This window comes from Camarhynchus parvulus, chromosome 3 (genome assembly GCF_901933205.1).
Source record: "Camarhynchus parvulus chromosome 3, STF_HiC, whole genome shotgun sequence".
NCBI lineage: Eukaryota > Metazoa > Chordata > Aves > Passeriformes > Thraupidae > Camarhynchus > Camarhynchus parvulus.
This window is the reverse complement of record NC_044573.1, coordinates 21,623,726-21,642,973: the sequence shown is the minus strand read 5'-3', so window position 1 is coordinate 21,642,973 and position 19,248 is coordinate 21,623,726. Positions and strand designations below refer to the sequence as shown.

Sequence of the window (19,248 nt, the reverse complement as noted above, 5' to 3'; positions counted from 1 at the left end):
ACAGGGGAGTCCTGCCTCGTAGATTCAGACCTGGATGTGCCACATAGCAAAAATTATGATGAAGGTTAGTTCCCATCACAGAAGTAGAGAAAAATATTTCAGGCAGAGTCAGGAAACCTGATTCTGTGCAGATTTTACCACATGATAACTCTGAACTATGGAAACATATTTCTCTTATATGTGCTGTGCAGGGAAAAATTTGTCCTGTCAGGGTTACAGTAATTTCAAGACTTTAAACAATTCAAACCACAAAACACACAGAGAGGCAGGTTTTACTCATGTTATCACTACACATTTGATTTATTTACATCTCATTATATTTTCATCAGATTGAACAGGTTTAATGGAACTGTGTGACCAGAAACCAACACAGGATCTGGATGGGACATTGAGATTTTATTTGTGTTGCTCTGACTGATGTCCTGAGTAGTATAAATGTTAGGACGGGACAAAGTTTCTGCTGTGAGACTGGGGGTCTGTTCCTCTGTCTCGTGGTGTCTGTAGCTCTTTTTAATAATGAGACAGCCATATTTTCATTTTAATCAGATATCCACAGTGTGTGAATTAGTGTCAAGGGATGTGGAGGCAGGACTTGGTCAGAAAGAGGTGAAAGAAAAAGTGATTTTCTCCACACTGGAGACTGCAGGAGAGCTTCAAGGACCACACCATGGGGTGGCATTCAGCCTGATTTCTCTGCAGAGGAAAAAGAACCCAGTGCCCATCAGTCTGAGTGATGGGCTGTGTACCTGGCTTAAGGGAAACAGAAGTTAAGAACATGGATGTTACCTCTGTCAAAAAAATGTTGTTGCAGGGGATCTGTCCCCTGCAGTTTGTGAGGAAAGAGACACATGGATTGGAAAAGGACGGGTAAACGTTCAGGGGGAGGCAAATGAAAGATATTTTATGAGATGGAAAATTAAACTGGCAGGAACATTAGAGCATCTGGTGGGTGTACTGGGTGCTACTTTGACTTCCTGATAGTCTTAATTTTTAATTTAATTTTTTTAAACTGGGGTGTGATCCAACTGAGATTAACTTAACTTTGATTTCAAAAGGGATGTGGATAAAACCTATATGACACAGTGGAGCTGGGTTTATTTTTCACTGTGGTTTCATTTTCTTTTTTCACTGAAGAGTTTCAAGCCAGGACATGTTTCAGTGGCCTAATCTCAAATGCGCACAGGAACAGCTTCTCTGTTTGCTTTGCAGGGAGGAGCTGCCTCACTTCAGGAGAAGTTCAAGAATGAACACAACTGCTTTGCTGTCAGATTATAGTGCTGGCTGCAGCTCATGGGCAATAATGGGTCCAGCACTGTGTAGCAAGCAAGTAGATGTCAGTGACCATCCACAACTGGATAACATCACTTGGATTTCCAAGGTACTTCTACCCACATGGAAGGAGAGAGCTGCTTTTTTTTCCATTATTCTGCAACACTGCTCTGTTTAGCTGAAAACACTCTAAATACATTCCCACTTCTGATACAGCTCCCTAACTAAATAAGGACAGACAGTTGCTAAATTTCTGTCATAATTGCAGCAGGCACCTGTTCTTGGCCACTAAAACCGAGGTTGCTAACACATTTCCACAGTGCTTAAAATTTTCCAACCAACTATCTTTTGGGAAGAAATTTTCCACATTTGGCTTCTGCTTGAGAGGAATTTTTTTTCTTCTAGGCTTGAGAAAAACGGTGCCAGCTGTCCTTGAGCACAGCATGAATTATAAAATTGTGCCTCTGAAGTAAAAAGAATTTCTTAGGCTGTACCAAGGTGATAAATAAATAGCTTGCTCTAGACCCTTCAAGAGCAAAGTTTTTGCCTGGCATTACACTTGACATTGATTTATCTAGATTAATAAAAATGCAGCAATAGCTATGTTTTGATAGAGCTAAGAATGATTTATCTATAGGCGAGTGAAAAAGAAAAAAAACTTGCAGTTCACAGGAGCTGTAAGTGGAGAGCTGCCAGGTAGGTCAGAGGAGTTTGCTGCTGCCCTCGCAAAATGCACTTCTTTGTTTGCAGAGAACCGGGTGCGACTGCACCTTCCATGGGAGGGAAACCCACGTCACTGCTCCAGGCTCCTTTCTTTCCCACCACATCAGTACTTTTCTTCCAAGAGCAGGCAACTAAATGTGAAATAGGAATGTTAATTTTGCAAAGTTACTGGCACTTGGGCATTAAAAAAACCTAAGTTTATTACTCCAGACTGTGTGGCCAATATTATATCTATATCTATATCTATATCTATATCTATATCTATATCTATATCTATATCTATATCTATATCTATATCTATATCATCTATCTATCTCTATCTATCTATCTATCTATCTATCTATCTATCTATCTATCTATCTATCTATCTCTATACACACACATATACATCCATACAACCACATACACACAGAAGGGAGATACAGAGGGACTTTCAAATTACTATTCTCAATTCTACTAGTTCTGTAAACTACTATTCTACTACTAATCTGTATTCTTGACAAAACACTCCAAGTAATAAACATATCCCAGAATATACCACTCAATACTCAGTACCTATTATCAAAACTGGCATATTGAGCATTATAAAATTAATCAACCATTTGGAACACTTGATTGGGATATACACTTTCTATATGAAGTTATACTTTTTATGTTTTTTTAGTTACAATATACTCAAGCATGAAACGTCCTGGTCTTTCCAAGTCAAGTACAGACACTTGAAGACTGGCTTAATAACAAGTTTGCATGTATTATATATGAATTATTATTGTACTGGATAATCCCATGCATCTGTCTTTGTAAGCTTTCTGTGTCTCCCCCAGCTAAATGTTTTTTTAGGTGTTTTGTTTTTGGTTTTGGGTTTTTTTAACATCATATTTTCTAGCATTTTGAAGGCTGTTAGAAGGTAATTTCTACCTGTTAACAAACTAGAGGGGAAAAAAAGGACTAAACAAAACCCCCTTTACCACAGCCACAACCATATTTCCCTCTCTGCTGTAGGAATCCCCTGTTTTTTTCATGACATCATAAGGAAATCGCATGCTGCTGTGTTTTAAGAAAAGTTTTTAAAAATACCCTAACAAAACAAACAAAAATCCCAAACAGTGCTATTTTTAGCTTTCTATAATTTAATTAAACGGTTCTTTCCTCCTTAGAGTAAAAAACCGAAGCTTTCTCCTTTATGTGAAATGAACTTTTAGCTGCCATCTAAAGTGGCGGGGGGAGGAGGAGGGAGAATGGTAGAAACGGGGGAAGCACGGGGGCCATGAACAATTTTTTTTTCCTCTAGAGAAAGATCACACTTTTCAGTCCTTTCAAAAAATACACAATTGCCACCTTTTTTTTCTCTTTTTTTTTTTTTTTTTTGGTTTGTTTTGGTTTTTGTTTTTTTGTCGCTAGAGGGACTTTGATTTATTGTCAGAAGCAAAATGGCCCGGAGAAAGGAACTCTCGGAGTCTTAACAAAAATAAATAAATAAATAAAGGGGAGAGTGGTGAAGAGCGAAGGCGAAGGGGTCTGTCGGGGTGCCGAGGGATGCTGCTCGGCCCGGCTTGGTGCGGTGGTGTCGTTCCGTGCGGTGCCGTGCCGTGCCGTGCCGTGCCGAGCCGTGCCGGCGGGGAAGCCTTGCATCACCGCCCCGGCCCGCTTCCCTCCTCCCTCTCTTTCGGAGAGGCTATTAATAGCATGACATCAGCCAGGGACTCGCCGCCAGAGTAAATACCAGCGCTGCCCGCTCGGCTATAAAAGAGGGGTGATGCAACCCGGGCGAGCGGCAGAGGAGCGGGGAGCCGAGGGAGCCGCTCTCCCGCGGGAGGCGGCGGAGCAGCGCGGACCGCAGCGCGCCGGGGCTGCCGAGCCCCTTCCCTCCTGCCGGGACAGCGGCGGCGGCGGCAGGAAGGTAGGTGGAAGCAGGAGAGGGGCGGTCGGGACTGCCCGAGCCGGCGGGACGAGGGGCTGAGCTCCGGGAGGCTGTCCCGCCGCGGAGGGATGGATGGATGGATGGATGGAGGGATGCCCGCCGGGGGACCCGCGCCGCTCCACCGGCAAAAGTTTCTCCGCCCCGGGCGAAGTGTGGCGCGGCGGTGCCGCCGCCTGCCGTGAGCTCCGGGAGAGCCCCCGGCCCCGCCGATCTTCACCGGAGCCCCCCGGCCGCCCGGCCCCGTGCCGGCGCTCACATCTGGGGGAACCCCCTGCCCGGGCTGCCGCCAGATGTGAGCGCCGGGGGAGCCCGCCCGGCCCCGGCTGTCCCCGGCCGGCAGCGCCGCTCGGCACCGCGCGGTGGCGGCCGCGGCGGGGACACGGCAGCCCGGGAGCCGCGGGATGCCCGAGAGGAGCGGCCGCGCCCGGCGCTGGGAACAGCCGGCGGCGGCACGGCGGGGACAGGCACGGGGGAGCCGCGGCGGGACAGCCCGGGCCATGACAAACCCGCACTGCCGCGAGCAGAGTTATCTCTGATATTCCCGTAAACCGACCGGGAACTTCTCGTGACAGCCGGGGATATCCGCTCTCCTTTCGGTCCCGGTGTCCCCTCCTTGGCGTGGGGTAGATCAGGAACTGTTGCCTAAGCAAATCAGGCGTGACACAACGGCCAACTTCTTTCAGAGAGCGGGTTTCCTGCTGGAAATCGATTTTCCTCCTAGTAGCAGCGCTTGAGAAACTGAAAGGCAGCAGAGAAAATGCTTCGGGAGCGATGCGGGATGTCAGAAAGCTTAAGGTCAACTAGCGTGCACAGAGGTTGTGAACTGTAATTGCTCTTAATGCTGTTTAAGATTAACCTCAGTGGTTATCAAGGTTTATTGCATCAGCACCAGAGGAAAAGGAATTCGTATGAAGAAATAAAACCAAGAAGCACAGTCAGCCATCTGCTGTTAAGCAAGAAAAAACTGAAAGTAGTCACTTTCCATATTAAAATTAAACAAGCATATCCTTAAATAATGGAAGTGCACAGCTAGGAAGCCTGTTTGGATTTTAAAATCTTGGCAGAGGAGATGTAAAAGCTCATTGTAGATGAAAAGAATCATCTTCAAAACAACAAACAAAAGGCAGGGGGAGAACGAATGAATAGAGTAGTTTGAACCTACCTGAATAGGGAGGGTAAAACTGTTGAGAATTCCAGAAGTAAGGCTAAAGCAATGAAGCATTAACTGAGCCCGGGAACAAGCTGTGCCGGGAGCAGGGCAGGGCTGAGAAGTGTTCAGCACCTCCAGTGGCAGCAACTGCAGGACATGTGCGTGGTCTAACACAGTAAACAGAGATTGTAGCAGAGAGGCCACGATGGAATCACGCTCTAAGGCTTGATACCCTTATTTCTACTGCTTCCCCAGCCTTCCCAAACCCTGAGGAAATGAGATAGTGCTCTGCATAGCTTTTGGACAGAGGGACGATTTGTACAAAAATTGGGACAAGGAAGGGCAACCTGTTGCATTTTTTTTTAATAATAAAATCTAATTTTCCTATTTGTAAAACATTTCTGAAAACAGATTTGTCCCTCAGAAACTGCCAAACATCTACCTTGTTGGAGCAATTAGAGTTGCATTTCAGGATGATTGGGAGGGCAGTGAGCTGTCTGGGCAGGAGAGCAGCCAGCTCCTACGGTCAAGGACACTTTCTCCTGCTCTGGGCACCTGACCACTCCTCTTTCACACACTAGTGACAGGTGGGTGAGAGGACCTGAAGCCATTGCAGTAGGGTTTTGGTGGTGTTTGTGGTACACAGCACTAACTACTAGAAATCCACAATTAACACAGTTTCTCAGGCACATTCTTGGTTTCCTCTGGTGCTGCTGCTGACCTTAATTAAAAGTTCACCCAAACTGAAAAATAATTGAATAAACCAGCCGAGCTTGAAAATTATTAGCCCAACTAATTATCTTGGAGGCTGGAAAAACAGTTTTACTGCTACTTTAAGAATCCTGGTTGGATTGAATTATACAGAATTAACTTTGTTGAACAAAGCCATCATCAGCATTCAAGGACACTGAGTCAGTGAAAATAACTGAAATTTCTGCTGGCAGCGAGGGGTTCAGTGTCATCTGGAATTAGCCTGTTTAAATTAGTTGAATGGTTGAATGTTGGTAAATGGTAAATTATACTGGGAAGACTTCAGCTCGAAATTAATAGGGCCATTTCTGACTTGCTGGAAAAGAGTAACTGCTAGCTTTCTGAGATTATAGGATTAAACTGTATCAGTACTTTAAATGTGACTCATGAGCAGGGGCTTTCTGAAGAGAATTACATAAATTTCCCAAGGTCTTTCTGAATAACAGATTGTTCCAAATAATTTCCCCATCTTGAATAACTACGGGTGAAATCCTGGCCCCGTTGAGGTCAACAGAAAAAGTCCTTTTTATTTCACTGGGGTCAGGATCTCACCCTGAGACTCTGGGAAATGTTCAGCTCTTCTGTGGTGACTGGGTGAGGAAGAAGTGAGGAAGACTGCAGTTGGACCTGATATTTTCCAGCAACAGGCAATTCACACACTCCTCTGATTTTTGTGTTTGCCTCACAGCGATGAACCAGGTTCTATTCTCATTTGCACCTGTGTGGATTTACAGTGTATTTTTAGATATCTCTGAGTAAATTCTATCTTCTTCTCAAGGCACATGACCCCAAACATTTCTTGCTGGGTTCCAGAAGTAACGTAGAGGGAACTGTGCAGTTCTGGATTGACCATGTGGAAATTTAGCTTCCCCACACTGCTACCCCGAGGCAGATGTTTGCTTACCTGCACTAAGTTAATTACAGTTGACTTTCCTGTAATTATTGTGGTTCTAATCCAGAGTAGATAATTACATGCTGTAGTTATCCATACCACTTTAAAAAAAAACCTAAAACAACAACAACAACAACAAAAATCTTTTCACCAACGATAGCTGGAAAACCAGCGTAGTAAAATCCAATTTAACACAAGTCACTTTGTGAACCAGGGAAGTATTACAATCTGTTTTCCTGTGGATTTGCACCTTTTGTCCCTTGGACCATACACAAAAGGTGCTCAGTTTTCTTCCAGACTTCTTATCTCACCTCTGCTGGGTGAGAGATGGGCTGTGACCTGCAGGGATGTGTGCATCAGCAAACCCACTGTGTTTGGATGACTGCTGTTTTGCCTCTTTCTCCCTCAGTGGGGCCACCAGTTTTCATAGAGCACATGGGGCCTCTCTCCCTTCAAAACTGGCTAAAAATAAATAATAAGAATCACTAAAAAGAGAAAAGTAGAGAGCACTGTTGGATAGGTTAGTTTCCTTCAGAAATCTACTAGAAATGAGGTTTCTCCATGGGTTTACATTTACATAATTCCCCTAAAGACTCTTCAATCACACTGTTTTATGTCAGCAGAAGATCCAGCCATAAATATTTAAGAATTTCAAGCCTCTCATAGAGGGCACATAAGGACAGTTTTGAGTTTTACAAGAGCAAAGGAATGAAAAAAATGGCTTCACATTTTTCATGAGTCAATCCCTCCAACTCAGCCTGTGCTGTGGAGCCACAGAGCATGTAGAGACTTTTGCCTTTGTGTCAGCTCTTATTGTTAACTATTTTTCAGGGGTGTATAGCCAAATTTACAACTCTGTAAAATTGAGTGTGATAACTTTGTGACAGATCCTGCTGTGGTTAGCAAGTTTCAGTTTCTAGTAGGACTCATTGAGCTAAGTGTAGCTGAGAATAAGGCTTGCTCTGTCCATTTGAAGCTGGAATTTGTGGTGGTATAGCTCTGAAGATGAAGATACTCTTACTCTCCTTCTATGCTGTAAATAATAATACTACTTATTTGCTTTCTGATTTTTGTTCTTATTTTCTTTCTCTTCCTATTGACTCTATTCTCATTTGCCACACACTACCAGTTTAAAACTTAACAGTATACATACTTGCACACAATTTTTAAAATATTAAGCTTCAGAAAGACCTAGAAATTGTGTCATGTGCTGATATATTCTTACTTTTAAATGCTAACTTTGACTTAACATAAAGTTGAAGGTTTTTTGAGTTCCAAATTCTTAACTTGTCTCTTTTGAGAGATTGAGGTAGACTAGGAATGGGGACTGAAACAATGTAACTACAGTATTATTCACAGTATGAAATATACCTCTAAGAGATGATGTTTGCCTTTCTGAAGTTGTTGAAAGACTATCAATATTATCTCTTTTTATCTTTCAGCAAAATGATGGTCCAACACGCAGGCCAGGTATCTGCATTAGAAGTCAGCGCCTCCGCAATTGTTCCCACTTTGTCCCCTGCAGGGTCACTGGGGTTTGATGATTTCACAAATTTAACCCCCCTGGTGAAGGAGGAACTGAGGTTTGCCATTCAGAACAAGCGTCAGTTCCACAGGATGTCTTCCACTTTGGACACAGTGACTGTTTCTGAAAGGCCAGTTGAAACATCAACGCTGAAAACAGAGGTAAGGCCCTTTAAACAGAGTTTTGGTGTGAATGATTAAAATTCGCTAACAAAGTTTTGCCACAAGACCACTAAGTGTATTAACTACAGACAACCCTCTGTGCCATACTTGTTTCCTCTTAATCCAGCTGCTTAGCTTTCTGTTGAGTGCTTCAGGCAAACACTCTGATATTTCTCATGGTTGGATATTTGATTTTCAATTATGTACTACAGACAATGTTTTACAGTGCTTAGGGCAAGTGCTAATCTGGTTTCCCTGCCCACTGGTGGCTGAACTAGGAATAAGTCACTGCTGTAGTTCTGTTTCCCTGAGGACAGCCCAGCAGAACCTATGGGGGTTGAGGCATGGACCTGCTATATCCACACTATGTTTTTGCTTAAAGATGACACTATCCACGAAAAACATTGCTCTTGGAAAGTGGAGAAATAGCTTTAGTTAAGGAAAGAGTTACACCTTGGCCTGAGCTTCCTCAGGAAACAGAAGGAAGTGTGACAGTGTGCCCTCTTTGGTGCTGCCTTTAATTCACTCACTTCTCGCAGCCTCACTCATGACACATTCTGCTCCTGTGCCCCTCCTCCTTTTCCTCCCTGGGAAATGGAGGAGAGACAGAGGTGTGGGAGCCTCGGGAGACATTCAGTAAGTTTTTTGAGTACCGCTGATTTTAAATGAGCCATCATATAGATTGCATACAACCCCCCTCCAGTAGGGTTTTTATTGACAATTCTAATGAAGTTCCTGTCCTTCTACAAGGTCAGAATCACATTTTTGTGTAACTCATGGTGTGAGCACTGACAGCACTCTCCATGTTGATTTTAAAAATCCAGAAGTTATCAAAATACAGTTCTCCTGTTTACAGCACCTTATAGATTGTGTGTATCTGTTTTTGTGGGACAGTTTTCTCCTGAAGAGGATGAAAGAAAAAAGAGAAGAAGGGAAAGGAATAAAATTGCTGCAGCAAAGTGCCGAAACAAAAAGAAGGAAAAAACAGAATGTTTGCAAAAAGTAAGTGACTGGCTAGAATTGTTCTTAATCTGTCATCCTGCCAGGATCCAAACAGACAGCATAGGGTTCTGTCATAGTAGGAAGTCAGAAAGATGTCCCCCAAAACTTGGTAAACCCTTAAAAACAGTAGTTATGAAAAATAAACATGCCATATATTAAATCCAAACCTGGTTGAAACTGGCCCCAAGTGGTAGCATGGTAGGAGTGAAAAGAGATTACTACTTCAGTGACCAATCTTGTCTATGGGAATATTGTGAATTTGAATGTGTACACTGAACAAAAAAAGAAGTAAAATCACATTTCATAAAATATTCACTGTGGAGAGCCTGCAAGCACCTACAAATAATTTCTGACTTCTTTATGAAGAGAGTGATGTGGAATTCTCTGTCCTAGGAGCCCAGGCTCATCTTCACCTCCTGTGCTGTGATATAAAACTGAATTTCAGTAGCACCAGGCCTGTATCTAGGTATACAGGCCTGTAAATTCCTATATCTAGGGGCAGGGAAAAAAAGCTGTGTTTGTACTTTGCTAGCTTAACATGGGTTTATAGATATGTGATGTTCCAGGGAGTTAAGATGCAGCGTAAATAATTTTGGGTCAATTTTTGACCCAAAAAGCTCAGAATAATTTTGCAGAAGATGCAAGAATTCTTTTCATATCTGTTACCATAAGTGAATACAAGTTTGAATTTTGCTTTTCAACTTCCATTACGTTCTCTAGAGGCCAAAGGAGGTAACTCTCAACCTGGTTTTCAGGCCATTACTGACCGGGGAATGTACAGTTTCATCGTTACAGCACACTAAGTACATGTGATTCCTTTCTCTGCCAGCCATACGCTTTCCCACCCTTAAACACAACAATTATAAGAAAAAACCAGTGACTTACTACTTGAACTTCGGAGTGTAAAATTGTGTATATGCTTTGTGCTAGGAATCAGAGAAGCTGGAGACGATCAATGCGGAGCTGAAAGCCCAGATTGAGGAGCTGAAGAACGAGAAGCAGCATTTGATATACATGCTCAACCTGCACAGGCCCACGTGCATAGTCCGTGCACAGAATGGGAGGACACCTGAAGATGAAAGAAATCTTTTTATTCAACAGATCAAAGAAGGCACATTACAAGGTTAAGTGATACGGCAAACGTGGAAATATTTAAAATGTTTTTAACAGCTACCAGAATCCGTGGGGGAGTCTGACATAATGTGTAGGATTCTATTAGTCAAGAGCCTTTAGGAAGGGCAGATTGCTTTCATGAGTGGAAAGAATCATTTTGGCTTGACAGTGATCCTTGCCCTTGGAAGATCTGGTCTCAACCGTATTGAAGAGCCTTCTGCCTCCAATGTAGGGTTTGCACCTGTCATACTTGCTGTTCCTAGGAGCTACAGACAACAGCTTCTGAAGTTTTAGCTCTGCTAGCATACAGTATCTGCACTCACAGGTTTGTGCTAGAACACTATGACTTCCAGCCATGCGCGGGGTACAGACAGCTCTGCTGGATGGACACTACTCTTCCTTGTTGCTGGTAGGGAAAGAAGACTGAGTATTTTTGAATTTCCAGGAAGATGGTTTCTGGCAGAATGTACTGATGTGTAATGTTGCATTCTAACCTAACACACACTCACACACACACAAAAAAAACCCCTCTAGCTCCAACCAAGCTTTGTCATTTTTTTCACAGCACTCATGTGGGTTTTTTCTGTGACTCATCTCAGTGACTGAATTTGAAGGGTCTAGTAAGTGTGACAAAGAAAAGTTCCTTGCAAAACATCTAGGTAGCCTAGCTTGTATTTTATGAGCTATCACCCCAGATACTACCCCTCGGGGATGATTCAATTTTTCCTTGAATTGCTGAAGAGCAGCTTGTACCATCACTTAGTGAGTTGGTGACTTGAACCCACTGAATTGGAAAGAAGGAACTAAGTGTGCATGGGGTATTGATAGAGGTTTTGCTCAAGTAAAGAACTGCAGGAGTGAATCCCAGACTCCTGAACCTTGAAAAAAAGAAGTATTTTTTAAAATTCATCTAGGATCTAATCCTACAAGCCTTAATTCATGCTATTACCCCTCAGTCACAGAAGAGGTTCCATGGATGTCAGTGGGTCTGCTCATGCAGATAGCTCTTACAGGCATAAGAGCTTGGCAAAGATTTTTCCATCCTGGTTGGTATTACTTCCTTTTACCAGGTGACTCAGAGGGAAAAATTATGATTGTAGCTACTTTTGTTTTACATTTGAGTGGCAACTACAGTCGATCAAAAGTGTTACTTAGAATCTAAAGGAGGCAAGAGTTTTGATGTAGTGAATAATTGTTTAATTTTTTTTATTAAATACTAACCTTGGATGTTTTTGAACTGGTAGAAGAGCTGCTGGACAAAACAGTGGGAGCTATGAGTGTTGAAATTCTGATGTTTCTGTGAAATTCTCAGATTGTTTATTTCTATAAAATATACGCTTAAAATTTTTTTTTGTAAAAAAAAGTATCATTCTTATTTATCACTAATATCATAATAGTAGAGCTAATAAATACTGCGAGCAAGATAAAACTGAAAACACAAGTGTTGGGCTGTCTTTTTACTTTTATCTCTTGGTGTTTAATATTATATATTCCTAAACTTCACCAGTTGTACTTGAGACACCACTATTAAAAACACTTATCCTTCGTCTTTTTTTGAAGATGAGGCACTGAGTGTTTTGAATGATTGAGTGCAGATAATGTACCTTTCAATATTTTGTACCTCCATCAGTGGTGTCTGACTGTTCTAATGCCACAATTTAAACAAAGCAAAACAAGTGGAGCTTACAGTGCATAATATTTTACACCAGTTCTGCTGTGTTGAAATTGTGTGTTTGTTCTAAAGGCTATACCTCAAGATACCTCAGCCATGAGCTTCTTACCCTGCAAGTCTTGCATAAGTCCATCACATATTGTACCTGGTCCTCATATGATTGTTATATTCTGCAACAGAACTGCTTAGTACCATTTCCTAAGATCTGGATATATTGTAATGTCCTATATCACGTGTTAAGGGTATGTGCTTCATGTATCTGAAAAGTGAATGTATTACAGAGATGACATTCTAGGTCCAATTCTGTCTTAAGAATCCATGATCTTTCTGTATATTGGAAGGAGGTTCTATTGACTTCAGTGAGAGTTTTTCCATGTTCTGTGAGAAGAGTTTGGAGCCTCTGCGGCAACTTCTCTGGTTTAAAGGGCAAGTCCTACATGTAATTGGGCCAGCTGATTACCAGACAACAGATCTACATGGAGTGTGTACAATAAACTTGTCAAACAATGTTCATTATTTGACTTCTGTAATGGGGAAATACAAAACCAAGGCATCGCCCCAGTATCGTACACCTTGGCTTTGCTTTTTGACTCTCAAATACCAGCAGACAGGGTTGTTTGTCTCATGATTGGCTATAAAGTGTTACCACAGAGACTGTAATGACAGAATTCATGTGTGTCCCTTAGGGAATTTGTATGGTTGCTTTTAACCATATCACCGGTGATGCAGGCGTCATGCATTTGTTGCTTGATCTTATTTACTCGGCATGCCAAATGTTAATATGGTACCACTACTATTGTCAGAAGAGAATCTATTTTTATTTCTTTACATGTGCAGTCATAGCTGCTCTGTATTCCTTCTGTATGTGTGTGTGTGTGTGTGCGTGCTCCTGCACGCTGCTCTGGAAATGATGGTACTCAGGGTCACTTGACTGTGCCCAGGAAAAGAGTGTTTAAACAGCTACACAGTATGTTGCATGAGTTTTCTCAAAGTATACTTTATTCAGGAAAACGCTTAAAATGCATTAAAAAGTAGTTTGTTTTCTATTCTAAAGTTTGTTTTGATACTTTAATAAAAAAGAATTAATATATATATTTATTCATGTGTCATTTAATTCATTCTACGTGTCAAGGTGCAGGAGCAACTTCATTCTCTTGAAACAGAGATATTAAAAAGCAAACACTCTTTACAGGTTTACAACAATGAGCATCTTACAAAGTGAAACTGGTACTGTCCACTGCTTGTCAAGGTGTAAACAAAATTTTGTTGTTGCAAGGTTGATTGCGAATTCCAGGCTAACTTCTTATTCATGGCCTAGAGCTTAGATTAAAGGACTGGAAAATAGAACTCCTGAAGCTTTCCTAACCTTGCAACCAACCAGCTGATAGTTATTTCAACTTTCTGGTTCCCTAATGAGTTTAATGCTTTTGCTACTCTGAAGCCTTAATATTTCTAGATTGCTTTCTACAATTACATGGAAGACACTAAGGAAGTATGGCATGATTAGGGCTTTGGTTTTTTCTCTGTGTGTGTGTATTGGTGTGTCTGGGGAGAAACATGAGGAAAGATGAACAAAATGTTCTCTCCTGCTTTTCCAAAACTGAGTATCTGCACACCCAGACAGAAGTCCCTGTGTTTTGACAGCCGGTGATGTGGACACAAACTTTTGGCTCCAATCCATTGCAAGCAGTCAGAACTTGTAACGCAGAGGCCAGATAGAAGGCCAGGAGCTCCAGGGATCAGGAAATCCATTGCTCTATTGCAAAATCCAGTTAAAAATATCATCTGGAAGGAAGATCTAGGCTACTCTGAGCTTGGCAATGTTGAATGTTTACTTTCCTTATTGGTCCATCCATTTACAGTTGTGCAGTCCCCATAAGTATATTCACCCTTTCATGCATTCTCCTATAGCTGCTGTCAAACTCTGCTTTTGAGCACCCAGTTCAACACTAAATTGGCTAACTTAAAAATCATCTGTCTGTCCTGGTTTAGAGAACCTTACCAACAAAATTAGGGCTATGATTTCCTGAGCTGGTATTTTTAAATTTTTTTTTTTAATGGTATGAGTTGAAAGCATGAAACCACCATTGGTCTCTGACATATTTCTAATAGCATAGTTGGTATTCCTTGTGCAATTATATGCCACATCTTCTCTTCAGCATTTAGCATTGTTCTAGATGCTAAATCTCTCTCTCCAGGCCCATGCAGACCTCAAAGCATGCTGGGCTTCACACTGTACTTTGACAAGGAGCATCTTCTTTTTCTTTTCTAGCTCTTTCCCTGATATAAATGAATAAACAGCAATATTAGAGGTAGGTAGAGACTGAATGGCAACAAAATTAAATTTACAATAACTTTTCTATCTGGGTCCATTAGAATTTGAAGTTATTGATTAAAGGGATAGTTTTGCTAAAGAATCTGGATGATTTACGAGTAATGAAAAGCATACAACTGTTTGTCGCTAACAAGAGAGTTTTGAAAATAAGATGTATTTCATCTTAAGAAATTCTCAAATCCAGGATGATGACAGTATCTCACATCCATTTTCCTTGGTGGTTTTGGTTTCCCTGCCTCCTCCCCTCCAGCACAGTCCTGGTCTAGGTGCCAGCCTCACTCACGCTGGCCATTGCCAGGATTTCATGTTTGCCCAGTGCCCCCAGCTGGAGACCTTGAGAATCATCCCGAGATTAAATGTGCAGTGATATTAATTAACATAATTACTTTCTAACGGTCTTCATTAGTTTGTAATTACACCAATAGAATATTTTCATTTCTATAATAGATGCCGTTCCTTTTTAAGTGTAGTTAAGATAATGAGTGACAATAATTTTTAAGAATCCTGTTGTTTAAAATTCATTTCCTTAATGGACACTGAGTCAGAACTGCTGACTCTAGGGATAAAAATAGTTATTTGCTAATTTTCAGTGCTGTTAGATCTTCAAAGCCATCACAGTTAAAAAGAGAATACACTGGAATCTATTTTTAATACAACATCAGTTCTGGCTGCAAATATTTACTATTGCTGACAGTGATCCATTAACAAAAAACCCCAACCTAATGATTTTCAGACCCCAATGTAAATGTACTAGAGCTGTCACTCAGAAAAAAATCATTAGATCTATGAAATGAATAAATAGAAAATGGAAACAAACCAAGAGAGTTAAAGCTGGAATACTTCTCCTCCTTTGAGAACTTAGCATCTTTATATTTGTAGACTCCGCCAAAATAATTGGTGCACGACCATGCCCGCTGCATGGGAATGCCCAGGCAGCAAATAGCAGTGAGGAGTAGCAATATTTTATATCAGCCAGCTCAGAGCTGGGCACACCCAGTGATGACAGCAGGAATCCCAGCCCAGGCTGGTGGGTGCCAGCCCTGGGTGAGCTCTCTGGGGCTGGGGCTGCTGCTGCTGCCACCCGAGGTGGCTCAGCCGGAGCCAGCTGGGCTCTGGTGCTGCTGCCCAGGTTAGCACAGCACGTAGCTCCTGCATTCCTGCTGGGCAGCCCCCCCAGCTCCCTGCCAGGGCCCACCCAGCCCTGCTCTCTCCCTACAGCCCTGATCAAAAGCAGCTGTCCAAGGAAGAATAGGAACAGGGTGAGCATGCTTCCCCTGGGTGCTTTCCCACACCAACTATTTTCAGCTGGTGAGTCACACGAGCTTTCCATGAATTCTTTAGGTAGTACCCTTCCACAGATCTTTCTGTCAAATGTTCTCACCAGTTTCTCATCCACAGTACCAGCATCTGCAGTAACTTCTGGCAGCAGGTTCCATTGGGCTATCACCACTTAGAAGAAGAAAGCTTCTTGTTTGACCCTGTTCCCAGGAACTCTGCTTGTCCTAGCCTAAGCAGTCTTTTTTCTTTTTCTTTTTTTTTTTTTGGCAGACATTTTACATCCTTGATTATTCCTCTTACCCAGTTGTTTTTTGGTTTTTTTCTGGGAAAATCGTACTTTTCCTAAGACAAAAGAAACCCTTTCCCTAACCATTTCCTCACCCTTTAACAGAAAAGAACTGTGACTACATGCAGTATTCAAGTTGTGGTCAAGCCATGGATTGATACAGAAGGATCTTGATGTTCACTGTCCCTTTCCTAAGAACTCCAGAAAACAGGTTTGCAGGTTTTTTTTATGACTGCCCAGCATCCAGTCCCACACAATGCAACAATCTATCATAATCCCAAGATCTCCTTCCTGAGCAGCAATGATAAACTCAAGGCAAACTCTTCATATATGATGCTAGGACTGATTTTTCCCATATACACTACCTCATGTTTACTTACATTGAATTTTATCTGCCATTTTATTTTCCAAAATGTAAATATAAAGTCTTCCTTCCAGTCTTCTGAAACTGCCTTTCTTCTGCCTGTCCTGAGTAAAGTTGCACCATCATCAACCTTCTGGCTACTTTACTCATGCTCCTACCAGATCATTCATGAAAGTGTTGAGCTCTGCATGTCCCAGTAAAATTTCCTGTGGAACACCACTGGATGAGCTGCCCCTCAGGGGAGAGTTCATAGCTTAGTTTTACTCCCTTTTCTACCTTTTAATCACATATATGCATTTTCTCCATTCATAACTATTCTGTTTCTTGAAATAATTATTTGTTGAGTGAATTTACTGAAACTTCTTCAGAGTTGTCATAAAATGCACCTATTGAATATCCCTGATCCCCATATCTGTCAACTCCTTCCAAGAATTCCAGATGTGCCTGTAAGCCTGAAATAAATGTTATAAAATCCATTCTGACTCTCTTCAAGTATTTCTCTAGGTACCTACTAATTGATAGTTCCTTTATCTTAATTCCCATTAACTTGCATGTTCAGATTACAGGCGTAGAGTTCCTTGGATTCTCCTGGAACCTTTCATAAAGTTTGGTGGCATATTTGCCACACTCCAATCCTCAGATACCAACAAAGATTAAGCCAGAGTGACAGTAAGAGTGTTGTGCATTATTTTTAGTATTTCAGCAATTTTCTTTTTCCATTTTGTTTGAGCCTTTTACTGAAAACTCACTTGGTTAGTGCTGATTCTTCTCAAAAACTCAACCTATAGTTGAATGTCACTCCAGTGTCAGACAGATCCTCTGCTTGTGTTCTTCACTTTGTCCTGTCCTGGAGAGGGTTCTGGCAGGGGAATTATCTCTGTTTCTTCAGCTTCTCAGCCCTCTGAGTGTTCCCTTCATACCCTGATCATCAGTTCTCACTAGATTTTCTAACAGGTTAATTATTACTAATACACCTGAAGGGTGATTTAGTGTTCTTTTCAGTTCCTTTAGCTGCTCTATTTCCCCAGCTTCCCTCTGACAGGCTTCTGACCCAAGTGCCATCTCCTGAATGTCCCCTGAAATGGGGTCTTCATCATCCTCAATCACATTTGAAGCTTTTAGAGTCTGTCAGCTACTCCAAGATTTTCTGTGGCCTTAAAGAGTCATTACACATCTAATTATCAGATTTTAATTCCTGCCGTGCCATGTGACTTAAATACACAAACTACCCAATGCCTCAATTCGTCCATCTGAAAGACAAGGAAAATAACCAATACCATTCTTTCTACCCTTTCTTCATCCCAAGGAAAATAAAATGCCTTACTTTCAAAAGGTGGGTCTTTTGAGCAAGCCTTATGAAGAATCACAAATTGTGTTAAGTAACTAGAAAGGTCCTGAACAGAAGAGTAAATTTTATTGCCATGTGATTTTCACTTTGGATGGTTTTACAGTCAAGTAAAACCATTCAAAACATCAGTAATTAATGGTAGTCCTCTCAACCCCAGGAAAACTCACAGTGTTTTAGGGTCTTTTTGGCTGGGGGGGGGTGTTTTTCTTTTTTTATTCTTTTTTGTTCACTTGTTTGTTTGAGTTTAGGAATTTGGGTGGGGAGTTTTTTGTCGTTAATGTATTTTACACTTTGTATCTTTACCAGCAATATCGACAGCCCAAGTATAAACAATCTGTGAATCAAATGTGCATTAAAAGATAAAAGAATCCTCTGTATAATGCAAATAGAACATCAGTTACCCAGGTTACAGAACAGTTACAGGCTCCTTTGTAACCTAAGTGGAAAGCGTACATTTGGCCAATTTTCCTGCCTCCAAAGGATTTGTTTTACATGCATAATTGCCCATGTGTAGAACTGAAAGAGTTCAGTCAGAGCTTTGGACACCCAGAAGACACTTTTCTGTGAGGGAGGAGCATGTGTGCCTTGGATGCTGCTATCCAAACCACTGCCACAGTCCAAACTCTCCATCCATTGACAATTGCCTGGTTGAGAGGTGAGATGAGTACAGAAATTAGCTGGGAACAAGTAAATGTACAATAACCTCTTTGCTGAATGAAGTGCTGCTACCTTTCGTTGGCTAAAACCAGGGATCCTTTCTCACCTGCCTTGGAGAAGCACAGCCCTCTGATTCTGGCATGGTGAGAGCTTCCCCTCTTATTTTAGTCTACTACAACCATGCAAACTGAATCACACAGGGCTTGTAACCCCCACATTTGCTGCTAACCCCCATGGGCTTGTCACACATTCTCCAAGCCCCACATCTGATGGTGTGACATCCTCATTCCTCATGACTGTAGGAAAAGACTTAGAGAAATTACTTGTGTGTACTAATTTCAGAAACCAATAGAAAAGAAAATAGATTTAGTGTATTAGACTGTTCACATTTCATGTTTAGAATCAAAGGTTCTGCTTTGTTTGTTTGTGCATGGGTGTGTGTCAGATGTATTTGTTTGAATGTCTGAGCTTGGCCACGCCACATTTCCCAGTAGCAGTAAAACTATCTATGGACAGAGGAAAAGGTGGTTAGAGAAACCAGTTATCTGTTCTAATTCTGAAGGGTTTACCAATACTGGGTTCAAAAAAAGAAATCCTTAAAATTAGTAACAAAAGGAAGGAGACATTTATTGTTAAAAATTTACCCACCTTTCAAGTAATACCATGCTTCTCTGCATCTAGCAAAAAGCACCAAGAAGCACTCTGTTTAGCTGTTGTTACTTTTATCTGAGTTTCTTCACAGTATTTTCACCCTCCTACCCTCTTGCACTGACACTTCCTGTCTTTCTAGGAGTCGATACTC

General features: G+C 41.6%; 1 protein-coding gene across 1 annotated transcript; it reads left to right on the top strand.

Annotated features, from left to right (window-relative positions):
- The first annotated feature begins 3,731 nt into the window (after positions 1–3,731).
- On the top strand, positions 3,732–13,148 carry ATF3 (activating transcription factor 3). Its single transcript, XM_030945505.1, has 4 exons — positions 3,732–3,892; positions 8,148–8,391; positions 9,286–9,393; positions 10,324–13,148. The coding sequence occupies exons 2-4, from the start codon at positions 8,152–8,154 to the stop codon at positions 10,519–10,521; spliced, it is 546 nt and encodes a 181-aa protein (XP_030801365.1). The 5' UTR covers positions 3,732–3,892; positions 8,148–8,151; the 3' UTR covers positions 10,522–13,148.
- The last annotated feature ends 6,100 nt before the right edge of the window (positions 13,149–19,248 follow it).